Here is a 19,774-nt window from a genome sequence, read left to right on the forward strand (position 1 = left end):
AAAATGTGTTAAAATTTAAAGAAAATTTCTCAATTTTATGAGGTGATTTTTTTTTTCTTTTTCTTTTCTTTTTTATTTATTTAACCCTAAGCCTGCCTGTGCCTGTGTGGGTCTTCTCCGGGTACTCCGGTCTCCTCCCACATTACAAAGACATGCATGGCAAACCTGGTTAATTGGGCACTCCGAATTGTCCCGAGGCGTGCTTGTGAGTGTGGATGGTTGTCCGTCTCTGTGTGCCCTGCGATTGGCTGGCAACCAGTTCAGGGTATACCCCGCCTACTACCCATAGTCTGCTGGGATAGGCTCCAGCACCCCCACGACCCTTGTGAGGAGCAAGCTGTTCAGAAAATGGATGGATTGTTTATTTGTCATTTTCTTTAAACAATTTTAAGTCATCGAATAAGTAGGGATACAACGATAACGGAAATATCGTGACATTTAAACTGCCACAATCTCGCCGTCGTCATGTTCATGATATTTAAAAGCGACATCTGTTAACAAAAGTCAGGTTGATTTCCATTTGTGCAGTTCTAGCACCCTCTGATGGCTAGTTTTATAGTGCAGTTTAATTTTCATTAGGGATGTTTTGGCACTTCTATGTTTAAAATCTACGCTAATTGAAATATGATTGTGAAGCGAGTCAATATGTGGAGGAACTCAATATGTGCATTAGCAAGCAAGTGCCTCAATATTAAGTGTTGTTAAAGAGTTTAGGTTGTTTATATGCGTTGCTGTTATGTACAAAAGCCCAATATTGTGTGTGTGTTTTATATATATATATATATATATATATATATATATTTATATATATATATTAGGGGTGTGAATTGCCTAGTACCTGACGATTCGATTCGTATCACGATTCACAGGTCACGATTCGATTCGACACCGATTAATCCCGATACGAATTTATAAGTCGATTGTTGCGATTTTTTTTCATTCAAATTTAGAAAATACTAATCAGTACGCTTGTAGAGTGTAAGATTTATATGAAAATGTATTATTTATTTATCTGAAATTTCAGTCTTATAGAGGTTGTAATCTGTTTCATGTTTAAACAGCATTAAAATAAAATATTAAGGCTTAATGTTCCGTTCATATAACATTCTTCCATGCTCAAGGTGTGAATCCTAACCCGAAGTCAGACGTTTTGTTGAATATTTTTCCATTAAAAATGGAAGTTTAAAAATCGATTCACACACACACACACACAAAAAAAAAAAAAAGGCAATGATGATAGACGTTGAATCGGTAAGACTACCGAATGAACAATTCTGAGCTCTTAAAAAATAAATAAAATAAAAACAAAAAATAGATTTTTTTTTATTGAATCGATTCGAGAATCGCGCGATGTAGTATCGCGATATATCGCCGAATCGATTTTTTTAACACCCCTAATATATATATATATATATATATATATATATATATATATATATATATATATATATATATATATATATATATATATATATATATATATACATACTCACATAAATGGTCATGTTTATTGGATAAATGTAATATAGCACAGTTTAAATCAAGGTAGAAATACAAAACAGTAATACTACAAAGGTACAGAATTCAACATTTAAAAAAAAAATGTTTTAGATGAGAAAAAACTGAGCAGGAAGGATATCACATTTTGTTTTTAAGACAGTTTTTGTGTTATTTTATGAGAAAAATGTAATATCAATTTGGAAGGTGCAAAAAGGTCAACATTTTATGAAGGAGAAAATAAGGATTTACATCAATTCTGATAATATTCATGTTAATATTTATAATGTAATATGCTAATGCATATTACCATCTTGAGGAGGGAAAAAAGAAACTTTTGTGTGGTGTTTTCGAATTCCAAGTTTACGTCACAACTCAAAATGGCGGTCTTTCCTGGTAAAATGACCCTCTCCGTCCATTGAAAAGGATTGTACTTCGGATCGTTGTAATTTGATTATATATTTTTTCAAAGTGTGATGAAATGTCGTTTGGCGGCTATAACAATTTGCATGATTTGTCACGGGCAAAAGCAATACAATCCGCCGTTTGTTTAGCATTTACGTTGCGTTGCATTACGAAAATAACAGAAATGCCCGGATGTTCGGAATGACCATTACCGTAATGTCGCCCACAAACGCACCGCAAATCACGTTTTGCGTCCTTGGCGTCCACTTTACGGTAAACGCTGGTGTGCACCCGCAGTGTCCACGGACACGATCAGGTGATCGTAGACCGAGCGAGCCCACCGGAGGAGGGGAGACTCGCGCGCGCGCACACACAAACACCATACAGGGGTGCCTCGAAGGCACGATGTCATGTAGCGAATGTCGGCGCCCACCCGGTGGTCTTCATTTCCGCCTCGTCTCCGGAGCGACATCTTAGCGACCGACGGACTTTACGGCCGTGTGTGTACGCGCATGTGTGTGACGATGGCTCGCTAGGGCCGCTGGCGCATATCATTCCTTTATGAGCGATCCCCTTTGGCACATATCTGGTTCAGCATGGGGCTGTGCTATAGTCTGCGGCCGCGGCTCTTCGGCGAGCTGAGCGGCTCCATCTCCAACGCCGCCTCGGACTCGGAGCCGCATCCGGAGGCGGCCGCCGTTTCCGCGCCGACCCGCGCCCACGGAGCTCGCTCCGCGGAGGACGGCGGTGGTGGTGGATGCGAGCCCGGTCGGGAGCACGGCTCGGCCGGGGACGGCGTCCTCATCCAGAACGGAGGCGGCAAAGGGACGTCGTCGTCCGCGGCGGCGGCGACGACAGCGGCGGCGGCCAAGGAGCGAGGAGGACGCCGCCTGCAGCTGCCGCACAAAAGCAACAATAGCGGCAACAAGCAGAAAAATTGGGACAAGCTCCTCCTGGAGGAGAAGGAGGCCGAGAAGGAGGCGAGGAAAGTCAGCAAGAGCATCGACCGGGCCCTCAAGGAGCTCAAGCGGGAATACAAGCAGACGCACCGGCTCCTGCTTCTCGGTAAGACCACCGGCCCTCCTCCACCTCCACCTCGGCTTCTTTCTGTTTTGTGACAGCGGCCAGACAACGTAGCCTGTAGCCGGGTGATGTCACTAGTTCGCCGGGGAGGCCTTGTGCCACACGCGGGCTGTCATCATGAACGTTGGGCCTGCCACTTACAGTATGACATCACACACTGGAATATACGTACTACAATATACTGACACACACTATGGTCAAATAATTGTGTACTTAATATTTAGACTATCATCTGTATTTTTGTGTTGACGACACTTTATAGTCACGCAAAATTGCACTGCAGTATTTTGACTTCATAAAAGGAGGGTAACATTTTTAGCAACCATATTGCTGTTTTTTTTTTTTTATTGGTTTTGTAACAGTGAGTTAAAAATTACCTAGGCAATAATGACATAAGGATAACTATAGTCTCAAAAGTTCAAAACTCTACAACTTCTCATATCATAATCATGATAGGATAATTGCCTGTGTTGCATTTGAAGGGTTTCTGACAATAAAATGTTTTTTTTTTTTTTTTTGGGGTCAAGCATTTTGCTGTTGTCTAAGTTGAGTTAAAAACTTTGTCTCACTACTACTAAGACTCAACTTTATTAATAAAGCACTTTAAAACAACCATGCAGGAATAAAAAAAACAGTTTTACAGTAAAACAAAATAATTTATTAAATATAAGTAGGTAAATGAAAAAGTGCTTTATAAATAAATACATGTATTATTATTATTAAATAAAATTAATAATAAATTAACACAAGAAGTAGGTAAGTGAATGATTAAATAAGTAATAAAATAAGTATCAATAAATTGATAGCACAAAATACAGCAGACACCATAAAACACTGAAACGATGCTGAGTCAAAAGCCAAAGAACGGAGATGTACTTTAAGACATGTTTTAATAGTGAATCATTTAATCCTCGTAAAACTGCTTAATTTTCTCAAAACTCCATTACTTTGTCATATCATTTACATCTTTATAGCATAACTGCCCGTCATATTTACACGAGTTTAGAACACTAAAGAGGGGGGGAAACAGTTTTTAATCAAGCATTTTTGTCTGTTTTCTAAATTAAAAACAACTTAGACAATAATGAGGCTCACAATGTTGCAATTGAATCCTTGAGAAAACTGCATCATTTTCTATAAACTGAACATTTTTCATATTTATACGCATATGTCCTATTTGAACGATTTTGGAAAACGAGATGTTTATTTTTAACAAGCATTGTGTTATTTTAAAACAAAGTTAAAACAATTTGCGCATTAATGATGCAAGGGTGACTATTGTTTTTGTATTCATTTTGTAACAGTATAAGACAAAAAAAAAATTACCTTTGCAATTATGCTATATGACTGATATTACATTATCCTCTTAAAGTTACAATTTCCACAAATATTTTGTTGTTCTTCTCATAAATTACCTCCCCATAACAGCTTTTTAATGACTAATTTTGACTTTCTTCTCATAGAATTATGACTTAGACTTATTAGAACTTCTTTATTATAAAATGACAACTTTATTCCCTTATAAAAATTGCAACTTTCTACTCAGAAAATTGACTTATTTTTCCGCAAAAATTGCAAGTTTATTTTCATACTGTATTATAACTCATGAAATTTCAACTTTATTCTTATAAAAGAACATCATTATTCTCGACATTATCGTTATACAATCACAACTCTATTTTCATAAAAATGAAATTTATTCTCATATTTTTTTTTCCTGGAAATATTTGTATTGTTGCAATGTTAGACTTTATTTTTGTCCAACTGTGATTCCCCCCCTAGAAAAAAAAAAGAAAAGAAAAAAAGCTAAGACTTTGTCTTAAATATTCCAACTTATTATTCATACGCAGCCAGGTTATATGGTCCAGTGTAGTAGTTTACTGTCTTATGCGTCGGCCACTGAGTAAAGAAGCGGAGCTCATTGCTTATTAGTCGCACTCTCACTCTTGACTGACCAACTGCGTCATCGCCGCACACATGAGCGTCACGTTGTGTATTGCATCCTCCATCATCAAACATTTTTTCTTCTCAATTTGTATTGTTTGCTTGCAGGAATTGGATTCTTATAATGGCTGCAAAAGTGTATGCATGGATGGTTGTTTTTTATAATGTCCATCCATCCATTTTCTTGACCGTTTATTCCTCGCGGGGGGTGCTGGAGCCTATCTCAGCTGGCTTTGGGCAGTCGGCGGGGGACACCCTGGACTGCTTGCCAGCCAATCGCAGTGTTTTTATAATGGTCATAAAATAATATTTCTGATAAATTTTTGCAACTGAAAATAGTGTTTTTTTTTAAATCTAATAATAAAAAGGCAATTAAAAAACACTAAATACTGAAACTTATAAAAACTAAGATAAAGCAAAGCATTTTCGGAAAAAGTAAAACTAATAAAAACCCTCTGAAAAGTAATTAAATCAAGCTAAATTGAAAGGAAAAAAAAACAAACAAAAAATATTTTTTTTTCTAATTTGTCCCACATTACATCAATATGTTGGAACCATATATATATTTTTTTTTTTTTTTTTTTTTGTAATTTGTATGATTTCTTGTTATGTCTCCAGTGAATGATTTCCATCATTTTTTTCCCCATAATGCCATGTGAATTTAATTTGTTTAGTATGGCCTCATACGTGACAAGCGTCTTTTAAAATATGACATAATATATTGCAATTCATTTTTTCGACCCCCACCCCAAGCACAAGAAATTTGTAACCTATCTCGGATTTCCTCAAAAAATATTTTTTCCCTGACGACATAGTTGTCCTAAAATTGTGATTTTTGTTTAAACTCAAAATGTTATGACATCATCATGACTTCTTTCTGGATTTCGTTCTTGTAAAATTGGGACTCATGGTTAATCTCGAAGGAAAATCGAATTTAAATGAAATTAAGTAATAAAAAGTATGATTATGATATTTTTTCAAATAAATTAAGATGGGTTTTTTTCCTCAATATGATACAAAAATGTGATTATTTTGCTGCCAAAATAGCACGAAAGCCACAGCACTTTTGTCTGTGAAATTGCATAATTCCTTTTGTGGTTAACCGACGGGGATGATAGGAACAGGAAGTGGCTTTTATATCTCGGACAGGAAGCCACATTATTGTGGCTCCCCGGTGGGCCGGGCCGGGCCGGTGCATGAATCATCTTCCCGCTGTTAGCATTTAGCAGTAGCGTTGTTAGCATGAATGGAATTGTTGTAAAGTAGGGGTCTAACAAAAACAGTATCTATCTATCTATCTATCTATCTATCTATCTATCTATCTATCTATCTAATCCATCCATCCATCAATCCATCATCTGAAGGAAATGGCACACAAAATCCCCAAATATTATACAAAGTTCAAACAAGAGAAAATAATTTTTTAAAATGCAACAAAATACATAGATATCAGATGAAAAACACAAATATAAAAACTGACAACTAAAAACAAAAATACAACAAAACAATAAAAACAAGAATTAAACAATTTTTGTCACACTGCATCAATTTAATAACTTGTACTTCTTCTTCTTCTGCTGTGCCCGCCTTTGTCACCTATAGGGGCAGTATAAGACAATCTGTTCATTGAGACGTCTCATCTACTCTCAGTTCATCAGTACTGCACTAATTGTAGTCATTCTACGCAGAGGATAAAGAATATAGAATGTATAGCAAAGTTACAAGTGCCCATGGAATACTTGAAATGCTTCAAAAATCCTGTAATTCTGAAGAAACTTTCTTAATTTCGGAACATTTAAGGTGGATGTTTTACAAATATGGTCATGGAGATATGTTGAACAATAATGAAGCTATTTATTTTTTATTTTTTTACTCTTAATTTAAAATATGTTTTTGCAGATTCACTATTGCAAAAACCCCTCCCAAATTTTTCCAACACAAAAAAAAGCCCAATTTCTTTGATGGGTTTATCATCTGATTTCAATATGGCTAATGCTATCTAGCTAAATGTTATCTTTGACGACAGCGTTAAAGAAGGCAACACACGCAATATTATACTTGTTTTTTGTTTGTTTTTTTTGCGATTGGAAGCTATTGGAAGCTGTCTGTGCCGTTTACCTCACGTCGGTCAACACATTGTAACATTGGATTATACCGCTAGAAAGCTCAGCTTGCGTTGTCTGACCGGCAAGTAGCGACCGCAGTCGATAGCAGGACTACATTACCCATGATTCTTAGATGCAAAAGCAGGAAGTAGTTCTAGTTCCGTTCAACGGCTGTTACTGCTTAGATGGTGATTCGAATGAGAACGCAAATGTGAATTTGGGAGTAAACAGGAAGGATTTTCACTTCCATTTTAATGCGTTTAGCATATGAATTGCTATTGTCAGCCGTGTGATTGACATGCACATGGCAAAAACACGAGACGCTAGGACAAGACTTGCAGAATATCGGGACAAAACAATGAGGTTGGCGATATCCGCTTGAATGCGGGACCCTGATAACGGAACTGTCCAAGCCAAAACACATGCTGCGTTCGAGGATGGTCGGAAGTCGGAAATAACAGAGTTGAAACTTCCCAGTTCCGACCTCAAAGCGTTCGAGGTGAACGTAAACAACCAAAATGGCGGTTAGTGATAAATTGTTTTTTATTTTGGTCCTCAAAACTCAATTTGACCTCCAGAAAAATTAACTTTTTGCAATTTTGCTTCATTTATTGTTTCAATCTTATTTCAAAAACATTCCATACAGTTAAGTAGTTTACTGTATAATTTCATGCAGGGATATAGCGGCAATACTGTCACGTACGTTGCGTTACATGAAGTTATGGTGAATATTTATGAATGAAGAAAAAGCTATCTAGTTTTATACTCGAGTAAATTGTGTTTTGCCATTCAGAGTGACGTCACATTGCAGTCCGCCGGTGAAGTCGGTCCTTGTTTTTTTTCCCGACTTCGCAAGTGCAATTTCCGAGTTCCCCGACGCACTTCCTGGTTTGAACTCGGATATTTCCGACTTCCGACCATCCTCGTATGCAGCAACGACGTCTGGTCACACTACTAGTTCATAGATGCTAGCTAGATTAGCATTAAGCTAGCGGACTGAACGGCTCAGCTCTGTGGTTGTTCTGGACACAGAAGGTTTATTATTGGTTTTAAATTTAATTTGACAGTAAACTTTATCTGGGAGTGGCAATAAACAGCTAAAATACTCTATTTTTATTTTTTTTTTATGGGTTTTTTTTCGTAGTTGTATCTGTAAAACTGCTGCTAGGTATGAATGTGTGACTGTGAATACTTGTTTGTTTTAATGTGTACCCCACCAGTCTTTTATTTTTTTTTATTATTATTTTTTTTTCCTCTCTTTTAAATTGTGTCAAGTCGACCTGTCACGAAGCATGAGGGTTCAAGGGAACAATCCCGGAAGGACGCTGGACTGTGTGACTACCGTCTTTATCTTTATGTCTTTATTGTGTATTTGCACTGGAGCGTGTGTTGTAAATTCATGCGACTAATCAGCCTCATTTTTTTTATTTTTTTTTTATTTAAAGCTTTTTATGGTGGAGGCTATTATATGAACGGACAGCAGTCGCAGATAAGAAGCAGCTCTCTCACCGTGCGATATTGTCGGATTGCATAACTTCACATGATGTCATCGACAAGACGCTCTCGTTTTATAGGTCACGTCAAATGAAACTTGCAGCCAAAATTAAAAAGGAACTTCCACTGTTTGCACATGTTTATGTAGTTTAATAACCCTCCAGACAAAATGAGCTGCTTTCAAGCGGAAGACGAGTACAAATTCCAAAATTTTCTTTGCAGTATGTTTTATGTGCCACCCACGAATTAAGCAGAATTAATCCGCCGTTTACAGCCATCCAAGTTTAGTAGTAGTTTTATGTTAGCCCGCCCCCGTTTATTGAAATTGGCGTCACCTGTTTTCTGGGTTTGGCCACATGACGGCGAGGCTCACAATGCGAGCCTACTAAGAGCACTTTGACCACTCTTTGAGTTGACAGCAGGGGGCGATGCTGCATAAAATGTTAGCCTCCTTGGATGGCTGAAAATGGGTGGATTATTCTGTTTAATTCTGCTTAACGTGGAACAATATTAGATAAAGAAAAAAAAGGAAAATATTAGAATTAAATGGAAAAAATATTTTATTATAAATGAAAATACATTGGAGAAATGACACAGACATTTACAAAAAATATGAAAGTATTAGATGAAAAATATAACATTTTTGGATTAGATGACCCACAAAAAAAACTTGTATTGCACTTCAAAATGTTTGCTTTGTTCTTGCTTACTGCAAAACTGATATTTATGTTTATGTACAGCACTTTGTATACAGCAATGTCTGTTCTTAAAGCGCTTTATCAATAAAGTTGAATGAGTTGAGTCGTTTATGAAAACTTTAAAATATTACATTTTTCACCAGGCCCGGTGAGTGTGCAGAATTTGATGAGGTTTCTTATACTTTTTGATTTAATTAGGAGAAAAAATAATTTTTACAGATACAATTGGGTCCTAATAATTAGACAAAAATATATTTTAAAAAAATATACACCAAAATTACATCAGATTATAACTTCCGAAAAAATAACAAACTATGAGACATAAATATTTATTGTAAAATACCCCCAAAAAACACATCTTCATACATAATTACTTGATGAAAACCTCACAAAAACTAAAAAATAATCACATCGACAAAATTGTTCGTACCCCACAGTGGTCGCATACATAACTTCAATCTGAATATAGTAATAATAAATAAAGATCTAATGAAAATTAACCAAAATGACATAATATGTTGCGAAACCTTTTACGGCAATAAAAGACCCATAACCTGCGATGAAGACCAAGCTTTCTGATATATCGCGATACTACATCGTGCAATTCTCGAATCGATTCAATAGGCGGCTGAATCGATTTTTAAACTTCCATTTTTAATGGAAAAATATTCAACAAAACGTCTTACTTCGGGTTAGGGTTCACACCTTAAGCGTGGAAGAATGTTATATGAATGGAACATTAAGCCTTAATATTTTATTTTAATGCTGTTCAAACATGAAACAGATTACAACCTGTATAAGACTGAAATTTCAGATAAATAAATAATACATTTTCATACAAATCTACATACACTCTACAAGTTTACTGATTAGTATTTTCTAAATTTGAATGAAAAAAAATCGCAACAATCGACTTATAAATTCGTATCGGGATTAATCGGCATCGAATCTAATCGTGACCTGTGAATCGTGATACGAATCGAATCGTCAGGTACTAGGCAATTCACACCCCTAAAATATATATATATATATATATATATATATATATATTAGGGCTGGGAATCTGACTGTCTTACGATTCGATTATGATTTTTGGGTCTACGATTCGATTCAGAATCGATTTTCGATTCTTGATTTAAACGATTTTCGATTCAAAATTATTTTAATTGACAAATGATTTCTGCTTCAATTTACAGATATGCACAACATTGTCATGATCTATTTTTTTTTTTTTTTTTAATATGATTAATTTTCAACCAAGGTGTCCTGCTTGGCCATCTCCCATAAAGTCCACTTTGCTCAAGCAATGACAGATGATGTGATCTGACACTGATGTCGCTTGACCTTGGAGTTGTCCTTGAATATCTTTTTGGCTGTTCTTAGCGCTTTTGTTGCCATTCGTGGTCTTCATTGTGTCAACCATTTACCTCCTGCTGACACGTTTCTGACATTTCTGAATATGTGCATCTTAGGTCACTGGGAAAGCTCGCTGCTTGCAGATGGTATCATGGGATTCACCTTTAACATGCTTGCCTGTAGTTTTGTTTCTAATCTGTGACAATTCTCTATTTACTTCCTATGGTGCATAGTATAGTACACACCACAGCACAGGGACGACTTGCTACCCTTTAAATAGGCCGACTGACTGATTGCAAATTTGAAGACACCTGTGATGCTAATTAGAGGACACACCTAAGTTTTCACGTGTCCTTGTGAAGTTAAAGGCGCAGTCGGCTGGATTCACTCAGGAAAATGCACTTTTTAAATTCAGGATGTACACACTAACTTTCTCTCAGTCTACACATCTGTGTTTATGTTAATCTTTGGTGGTGATTTTGTCCTAAACCCCCACCCCCCCAGCCTGTATTTTTCTCATTCACACACGTAAGCTTCTGTCTGTGAGTGAGTGAGTGAGTGAGTGAGTGAGTGAAAAAAAACAATAATCCGTGCGTGCTTTCAAATTGCCGCGGGAGTGACGTCACACAGCCGACGCGTTCGCCTGGCCCCGTTTGCGACACGCCACCCCCCTGCTCTGCGATTGGCTGGAGGAGTGTAAACACTGTCTTGCCACAGAAACGTCCCACTGTTTACAAAACAAACACAAAATGACAAAATACAGGCTTTGGGGGGTTTAGGACGAAATCACCACCAAAGATGAACATAAACACAGATGTGTGGACTGAGAGAAAGTTAAAGTGTGTACATCCTGTATTTAAAAGTGCCTTTTCCTGAGTGAAACCGGCATACTGAGCCTTTAATTTTCATCCTTTAAAAAAAACTTTCTAGGGGTGACATCATTTTTGTCTGGGCTTGTTTCCAGTTTGTTTAAATTAAATTGTCTGTTAAAATGCAATTAAATAGCAATGTCTGGTTTTCATTGGTTCATTTTATTTATTTTCACTTTTGTCAGATTCAAGTTATTTTTGTGACCATTTTTGTGTTTTTTATCAACGTTGAAAAATCCTAAATTAATATTATTCACGTATTAGAAACTACACAATGAAACTAAATAACATTAATATTAGATGAAAAATCCCCAAATAGATATTAAAAAAGAAAAAGAAAAGACGTTTCAACATGAACAGACTAACCTACTGACTGAAAAATGTGACTTATGGTTTAATTGGATGTGTAATTAATACATTTTTCTCAATGTATTGTGGATATTATATGCTCATTCCCTCAGGGTTTCATATGTAGCACAACACAAGGCATCCATCCATTTTATCTTCCTGTCACACACTCATGTCACGTGCAGCTTTGTTCTTGTTTACAATAATTTGTTCGGGGACATTTTGGTTTGTTCAAGTTTATCATAGCCAGCCATTTTCGGTATCACTTATCCTTGCATTTAAAGAAATAAGTAGCTTGACACAAAAACTATAGATTCCCCCTCCCCCCGGTTATTTATCAAATTTTCCTCCTTTTATTTTTTGGGGTCTTCAAATAAATGAATCCTTTTGCGCAATGCTCAGAGTTATAGTCTCGCGAGATTCGTTAACATCACACGTGATGGTGGTTGCAACGCCGAGCAGTGTGCACTACCACATCTTACCACTCGAGGGTAGTGTTGCACAGCTTCGCTTGGTGACTTTACTGGGGTTGGGATTTGGGACCGTGCGTGTGCGCGCGCGCGAGCGTGTGTCCATTTTGCAGAATGTTAAAAATTTTTCAAGTGTTTAGTATTACTGCCTGCATAACCCCTAGAAGCTAATATTAATTAATGTGGACAATTGAAAACGGTACAGTCACAACAATTTACAAAGAAAAGTTAATATTGTTTTTATTATTTATTTTTATAACGTTCAACAATGTGTTTCAGGCTTTCAGCTGCGGTTGAGTTTAGGTGCTCGCGAGTCGCCATGTTTGTAGTTTTTAATCAAAGCAGAGGGCGGGCGTAACGGTCTGGAGAAAAAGCTAGAGGCGTTCAATGACGACCACGACTGTCGTTTTTTTTTAGAAGCAGTCGACAATGTAGGGTTGATTACTGAGAGGCGAGGTGCGTTCATGGACTACCGTGATGGTATTTTTTAAAGGCAGCGGAGGATGGTAAATCCCGGCACTACAGCTCGTTGCTAGTTCAGGTCAAGGCCGCTGTGCCCATCCCCTCTTGTCAGGCAGCGGTTACAGGCGTCCAGGTTTCCACCCCTCCGCCGACTGGTGTGGCAGCAAGCACAGCGAGGGACTAAAAAGTCGGGGAATGGCTCCTGTCGCCTCGGACGCGCGGGTTTTGGAAGCGCCGTGTCGCTGCGGGCTATTTAATGGAACGCTTTAGCACGCGCGTTGCTTTTCCACCTCTGCGGGCCACGGCTACTTCCTGGTGCCACAGCGAGAGGCAGTGCTGAGTTGAGGAGACACAAATCTTGATAGATAGAGGAGGGAGACAGAGCGAGAGAGACAGAGAGAGGGAGAAAAGAGAGAGAGGGGCCGGAGATAGCAACGTTTGGCTACATTCACGGACATTACAAAGGCCTCCCCTCTCTCTCTCTTTTATTTATTTTTAGTTCCCCCCCCCCCTCCCCAAAACCATATTTCGGTCTTTAACCCCCTTTTCGCGGCTGCTCCGTCAATACCAGGCGTATTGGATGACGCTCGGCTGCGGCTAAAAGCGGAATCATAACGGGGGACGGATTCCTCCCTTCCCGAGAAGCCTCTCGAGAGATTGGTTTCTTTCTTTCTTTCTTCTTCTTTTAATTTATTATTATCATTAAGAAAAAACACTTGACCATTCCGTCACCATTTTAAAGGAACGTCCCTGGCGTTGTATTTTGTTTTTGTCGGCGAAGGAAGGGCTTTTTTTTTTCGGGGGCGACGGAAGATGGGTTGTTTGGGCAACAGCAAGACTGAAGACCAGCGCATCGACGAGAAGGCTCAGCGAGAGGCGAATAAAAAGATCGAGAAACAGTTGCAGAAGGAGCGACAAGCGTACAAAGCCACGCACAGGCTCTTATTACTCGGTAAGAGTCGTCTTGGGATGATGAAATGTGAGCTAGTAAACCCCCGCTACCCCCATTTTGCTCCTCGTTTATTAGCCAACACGTCTATGACAGCAGCGCCTTGCTAGCATGTCATGGGAAGGTGGAGAGAGAGAGGGGGGGGGGGGGGGGGGGGATTGATGCAAGGCTCAGAAAATGTGTAGCCCCCACCAAACCACCCCTAATGTGTATTTATTTATGTGTTTATTCAAAGGTGCTGGGGAGTCGGGAAAGAGCACCATAGTGAAGCAGATGAAGATTCTCCACGTCAACGGCTTCAATGCAGAGTAAGTGTTGAATGGATGGATGATGGATGGATGGATGAGGCTCATTTTCATGACCCATCATCACCCGCCAGCCCGAGGAGGAGGCCACACCATGCGAAGCGCCAGCCCAGCGGTTCTTCCTTCCCCAAGCACTGCAGCGCCTGTTGGGCAGTTACATCCCATCTATCCCCTCCCCTCCTCTCTCTCTCCTCTCCTCTCTCGCTCGCTCTCTCTGAATTTCTCTCGCCTCTCTCGCCACGCATGGCGCCATGCATATGCGAGGATTGGCACGGCCATGTCACGCACATGTCAAATAATTCACTGCTTCCTAGTCCACGGGCGCGGGTGTGGGGGGGGGGTTAAAGGTTGCCATCGATGTGAGGAGGGTGGGGGTGCCTATCGATGATTTGTTTTTGCTGCGAGGGCCTGGCGCACACCATTGATCGGGCCAGTGCTCGGTTTGCAATCGCAAAACAGCAATTTCAGCGCAAAGCGATTAAATGCGAACACCCGGAAGCCGGACGTGGGTCGTTTGTTGTGATTTTGAGTTTGTTTGCCCCAGGAAATTGGAACCCAGGCACATTTGCTGCCATATACTGATATTTTAAATGTTATATAAAATTGTCGTACTCGCGATGGAAGGCCGATGCCCTCTTGTGGACATTTTGTGATCAGAAGCTAGAAGAGAAATTAGAATAATAGAAAATTGCCGTTAATTTCATGCAATTTTAAGGAAAAAAATTATATTGGGATGTATAGCCCTGTTGTTTTTCTTGATAATGTTTTGGATTTAAAAGTATGAGTGTTATCAGCACTCGGTATCACTGACTACTCAAGAGTGTTGAGTATTGTATCGGTCTAAACAAAAGTGGTATCAATGTCTCTAATTATAAATAAAGTACAGGTTGTATTGAAATTTAAGCCATTATTTTCATAACTACTGATAAACTCAAATTACACACAAAGGAGACCTCTTGTCATCTCAAGTAATACTTTAAATCCAGTAAAACTCACGTTTTAAGTTGTATTGCCATGATAAGTTTATTTTTTCTAGTTATGTGGTTATCCTAATTTTATTTATTTTTTTTTGCTTGTACTGACTAAAAAACATGCAAAGGAGATCACATAATGGCACTTTCATCATAAATGGTGATTTGAAATACACAGTACAGGTCACATTGTAATTCATATTTCCATGTTAAGAAGTTGTTTTTTCCCCCCTAGTTATCATGTTTGTCCTCATTTTAATGATACTGATAACCTAAAAACGATGCGCTAAGGAGATCAGCCGATGCTGTCTGTCCCAGGCCCCTTTGTCATCATAAATAATAATTTTAAGTCACATTTTGGCAATTAGCTTTTTTCTTTTACTAGTTCAATTGTTTTGTTATCACTTTACTGATACTGATAATATGAAAACATTGTGCAAGAGACATCAGTTGGTGCCGTCCCACTCCTTTTTGCCTTCAAAATTATCATTTTAAATAATGTATGGTCACATTTTAGGTCATATTTCTCCAATATTTTTTTTCCCAAGTTCCATTGTTTCCATCATCAGTCTGCTGATAACCAGAAAACGATGTGCCTTTTGGGACTTTTAAGTTTGGGACTGTGGTGTCCTGTGCTGTGCTGTATTTTTTTCACCTCTTTCTTGCACAAATATCAACAGTGAGTTTGTTAGTTGATCAAAATCTATTACTGATTGAGCCGTTTTGTACAGCTGCAGGTTTGAACAAAGTCACATTTTCAGACCACCTAAATGCAATTTAACGCCTCATTTACTAAATATGACCATGATGTTGTTTATAAATCGAATCAACATATTATTTACAAAGCTTTCCAAAGAAAATCTATCAATCTGTCATCTTTAAGACCGGATTTAACGTGGTCATTTTTAAGGATAATTCAATTTGTTTTCAAGAATCTGGCTAGTAGATGGTGTGCACGGTTCAATTTCCACTGTGAGTGGAGCTGCTGACCTCCCCTTGAATGCAAACTGGCTCCGTCCTGGCGTCTTCGGGTGCCCTCCAGGAACCAGGAAGTAGCCTGCTAACTCACAAACTCACAGATGTCCGCAGAGTTTTGGCGCACTACAGAACGATCCTCTTTGTCACACCCGTCATGGGACGCATGCCAGGCATCAACAAAAACAGAGGCAAATTGTAAAAGAAGTACCTCCAGCGACCGCTCCCAACAGTTACTATCTTTTGTCCAGTTCAACCCATCTTGCTATCTGGTCCCAAAATGCTCAGATGACCAATCTTTTGTGGCCTGCCGTGCGTCACGCTTTTCATAACCTGCTCTCTCGTTGTCTTCCCATGCAGGGAAAAGAAACAGAAAATCCAGGACATCCGGAAAAACGTCAAGGATGCCATAGTGGTGAGTTGGCCGTGCAGTTTCATTTCGCCCCATTTTATTATAGGGGGTCCTTGGTTTAGGATGGCACAACATGCAACGTTTGAAAGGTTTTTAGCTCATTCACTCCCAGCAATTTTCACTGAAGCAACCCCCTTCGCTCTCGACTGTTTTACTGGATTTTGACGGATTTTTCAAGGCCCACAGATTGTGTTCTATTGCTATAAAAACAGTGAACCTACCAAAAGAAAGATAAGTCTCTTCTTTCATCACGAAAAAAAGTACATTTGTTTCTGTATCGCAGCAATTAGCATTAGAGTATAGCTAAGTTTCATCATTATTCACACACCTGTTAAAAACAATGGCAAAAAGAGCTTATTGCAACATGGCCATGGCTGATCTCTTATACTCTGCTGCCACCTGCTAACCATTTTTTTTATTTAATTTTTTATTTTTTAGTAATAACTACCATTGCTTTAAGTGACCTCTTAAGGCCTGAAGCTGCAGCAAAGCCTTTTGTATGCTCTAGTTAAAAAAAAAAACCCCATAAACTTAGGGAGATGTTTTGGGGAGTGAAGGACAAAGAACTAAAAAACGTACTTATATGTTTTTTGGTTGAAATGAGTTAAAGGCGAGCAATGAACTAGTTTGTGCAGTCGCGGGCGTGGTTCAAGAAGGCATGCGAAGTTACCGCTGTTTTGGGTTGTTTTTTATTTATGGCATAGAAGAGTTTTTCGTATGCAACTTTGAGAGCTCACACTTGCATCCAAAGTCTCCATTTTCCATTTGTGTTAATGTCAGACGTTCAAATTGATTCATCTTGCACTGTGTGGTGATTCAGTAGATCAAGGTTTCCCTTCTTAGTTTAACATAACTTGAATCTTCCGGATCCCGTGCTGTACACTGGCCATTGACAGAAGTTGAATCCAGGACGGGTTTTTTTGTTTTTTGTTTTTTGTTTTTTTTTCCTCCTTGGTCTCATTTTAAATCCATCCCCGTTGTTTTGCTCTAGTCTCATCCTACCTAGTGCTAAGCTAGTTTGTCCCTCAGGTCGGGGGGGGGTCTAACTTGTATGGAGACGTGAGTGCCATCGCAACGCTCATCTCTGATAACAATATGCTATGACCCATTCTGACTTGAAAATTCTGATTCACCATTCATTTTGAGCAGCCAGTTCGCAACGCTGTTCAATTTACCACCAATTCGCGCACAGCCCTAACAATGATAAAAGAATATACTCCTATGATAGCGCAGGTTAGCGATAGGCTACGTATTCCGACTTGGTACAAATTTGGGTTAGGTCACTCCGTAATCCAAGCACCCCCTGCACAGCGATTGTTTGATACATGGGAAGAGAACCATCCGATTATATAGGTCATGAAAGAAGGGAAAATATTTATGATAGGAAAAAAAAATTACATCTGGCAGTGATGGATCAGAAGCAAGGCAAACTTTTCAGAAGCACATTAGGTGTACAAACTGAGATTGAATCTCTAGTTTACTAACATTTCGCAGCTAGGTGTTTGTTTGACTAATTAAAAACACAAAGCATATTGTATGCTAATGTTTAAGCAGAATTGAGCTGTATGTAATACATTATAAAACATAGTTTTCATAGCAAGAATGGTGCAATATATTGTAAGAAAACCCATCTGTACCACCTCAAAAGATACAAATACAAAATGAATTGATAATCGATTAAAATGTAAATAAGCAAAGTGAAATTGTACGTAAATACATTTTTCAAAAAATTCTAAATGATTAAATGCCAATGCATTCTACTTAAAGTAAAACTGAATTAAATGTACTGCAGTGGATTAATAAAAAGTTTAAACGACTGCAACACATAGAAATTGAACATTTAATCCAGTGATTCTTTCACGTACCACTAGAGGGAGCCCTTGAACCACCAGTGGCACTTGTACGTGTAAAATTGTACATAAATAAATGTGAAAATGCAAATCTTTCTAAATGATTAAATGCAAATGGATTGTACTTGCTAGTAAAACTGAATTAAATGTACTGAACTAGATTAATAAAAAGTTTCAATCACTTGCAAGACGCACAATATTTAATTCAGTGATTCTTTCATGTACCACTAGAGGGAGCCTATGTACCAACAGTGGTACTTTTACCACACTGAGAATCACTGTCTCAGGTAGTCTATAGCTGGCTGATACCTCCTTTACATATGCAACATTAAACAATGCTGTATCAGTCACAATAACTAATTTTTCGTGCTACTTGTGTTTTTTCCTCTCTCTCGCTCCCAATCTCTGTACAGACGATAGTGTCGGCGATGAGCACTTTAATACCCCCTGTCCCGCTAGCCAACCCAGAGGACCAATTCAGGATCGAATACATCAAGAGCATAGCACCTCTCTCTGACTTTGACTACTCACAGGTAAGATGCTTCTCGGTTCTTCCCAAACGCAGTTTGAAGTTTCAGTTTCACCGTTGCGCACACGTGGTCACGTGTGCGAAAGCCCCCAAGCCCCCGCCCCCTCCTTAGGACGCCGGATATGCAGCGTGGCTGCAGATGAGCGCCGATCTTGAGAATAAGACCGCTGGGGGTTCGAACGTTTCCTTGTTGTTGTGTTTGTTGTTGTCAGCAGCAGAATTGTGGGCTAAAGAAACTATTATCAACTTCAACATCTTTGATGGAATTCTCCATTTGCCACATTTGGTTAGCACTTTCGCTCGCTGTAAACGGTATCCGCTTGAAGTTTTCATGATCCAAATTTTGCGTAACGGATTGCGTAGTTCTACCTCAACGTACGCTGCCACGATGTCATGAATAGGCCTATCACGATAACACTTTTTTTTTTTTTTTTTTTTTACTATCAGGTTATACATTTTTTTATGCCACTGATATAATGGTATTAGAGCATAATAATCCAACAACATCCTTTCTAAGAGCAATTGACTTAATTCTCAAGAATATTGAACACTGGAATTGAAATTTAGAACAACAAATAAAAGTTTTGTTCACAAAAATTGCACTTAAATAAATGTTAGTACATAAAATAAACGTACATTCACATATCCGTACCGGCAGAGTGAAATTAGATGTCTCTTCTGTCCTTCAGAATGTCCTCTAGTCTGTCACCTGCGTACAAAACTGGAATGGATGCTTGGGAACTGTAACGATATTTTACGCAATTTGTCCTGCCTCTCAAAAGTCGGCAGCATTTCTTTAAAACGTTGGTTTCTCAACAGTGTTGAATGGCTCCATCTCTTTTGCTGTTAAAGCGAGTTACGCTATCTGGAAGCTGGCGGGAAATGGACGGCCATGTCCCACAATGCTTTTATTTTTTTTTATTTATTCTTTGTTATAGAGCTAGAGAAGTTGGATAGGATGGTTGTGTTGTAATTATTTCATCAAATAGTCAATCTGTCAGTCGGTTATTAAGTCAGATGCTTAATCTGTTAATTATATAGTCATTTTAGTT

At 38.6% G+C, this 19,774-nt stretch overlaps 1 protein-coding gene across 2 annotated transcripts in view; it reads left to right on the forward strand.

Annotated features, from left to right (window-relative positions):
- The first annotated feature begins 2,203 nt into the window (after nucleotides 1-2,203).
- The window catches only part of LOC144015575 (guanine nucleotide-binding protein G(olf) subunit alpha), a 57,637-nt gene continuing 40,066 nt past the window's right edge, over nucleotides 2,204-19,774 (forward strand). The window contains exons 1-4 of one of the 2 annotated variants that reach the window (XM_077515685.1): nucleotides 2,204-2,967; nucleotides 13,916-13,988; nucleotides 16,292-16,346; nucleotides 18,607-18,726. In XM_077515685.1, the coding sequence (XP_077371811.1) occupies nucleotides 2,499-2,967; nucleotides 13,916-13,988; nucleotides 16,292-16,346; nucleotides 18,607-18,726 (717 nt within the window). In that variant the 5' untranslated portion in view covers nucleotides 2,204-2,498. Of the gene's footprint in view, nucleotides 2,968-12,663; nucleotides 13,684-13,915; nucleotides 13,989-16,291; nucleotides 16,347-18,606; nucleotides 18,727-19,774 lie in introns of those variants that run through there. The other variant, XM_077515696.1, reaches the window with a different exon arrangement.

The sequence above is a fragment of the Festucalex cinctus genome, chromosome 1 (assembly GCF_051991245.1).
Source record: "Festucalex cinctus isolate MCC-2025b chromosome 1, RoL_Fcin_1.0, whole genome shotgun sequence".
Lineage (NCBI taxonomy): Eukaryota > Metazoa > Chordata > Actinopteri > Syngnathiformes > Syngnathidae > Festucalex > Festucalex cinctus.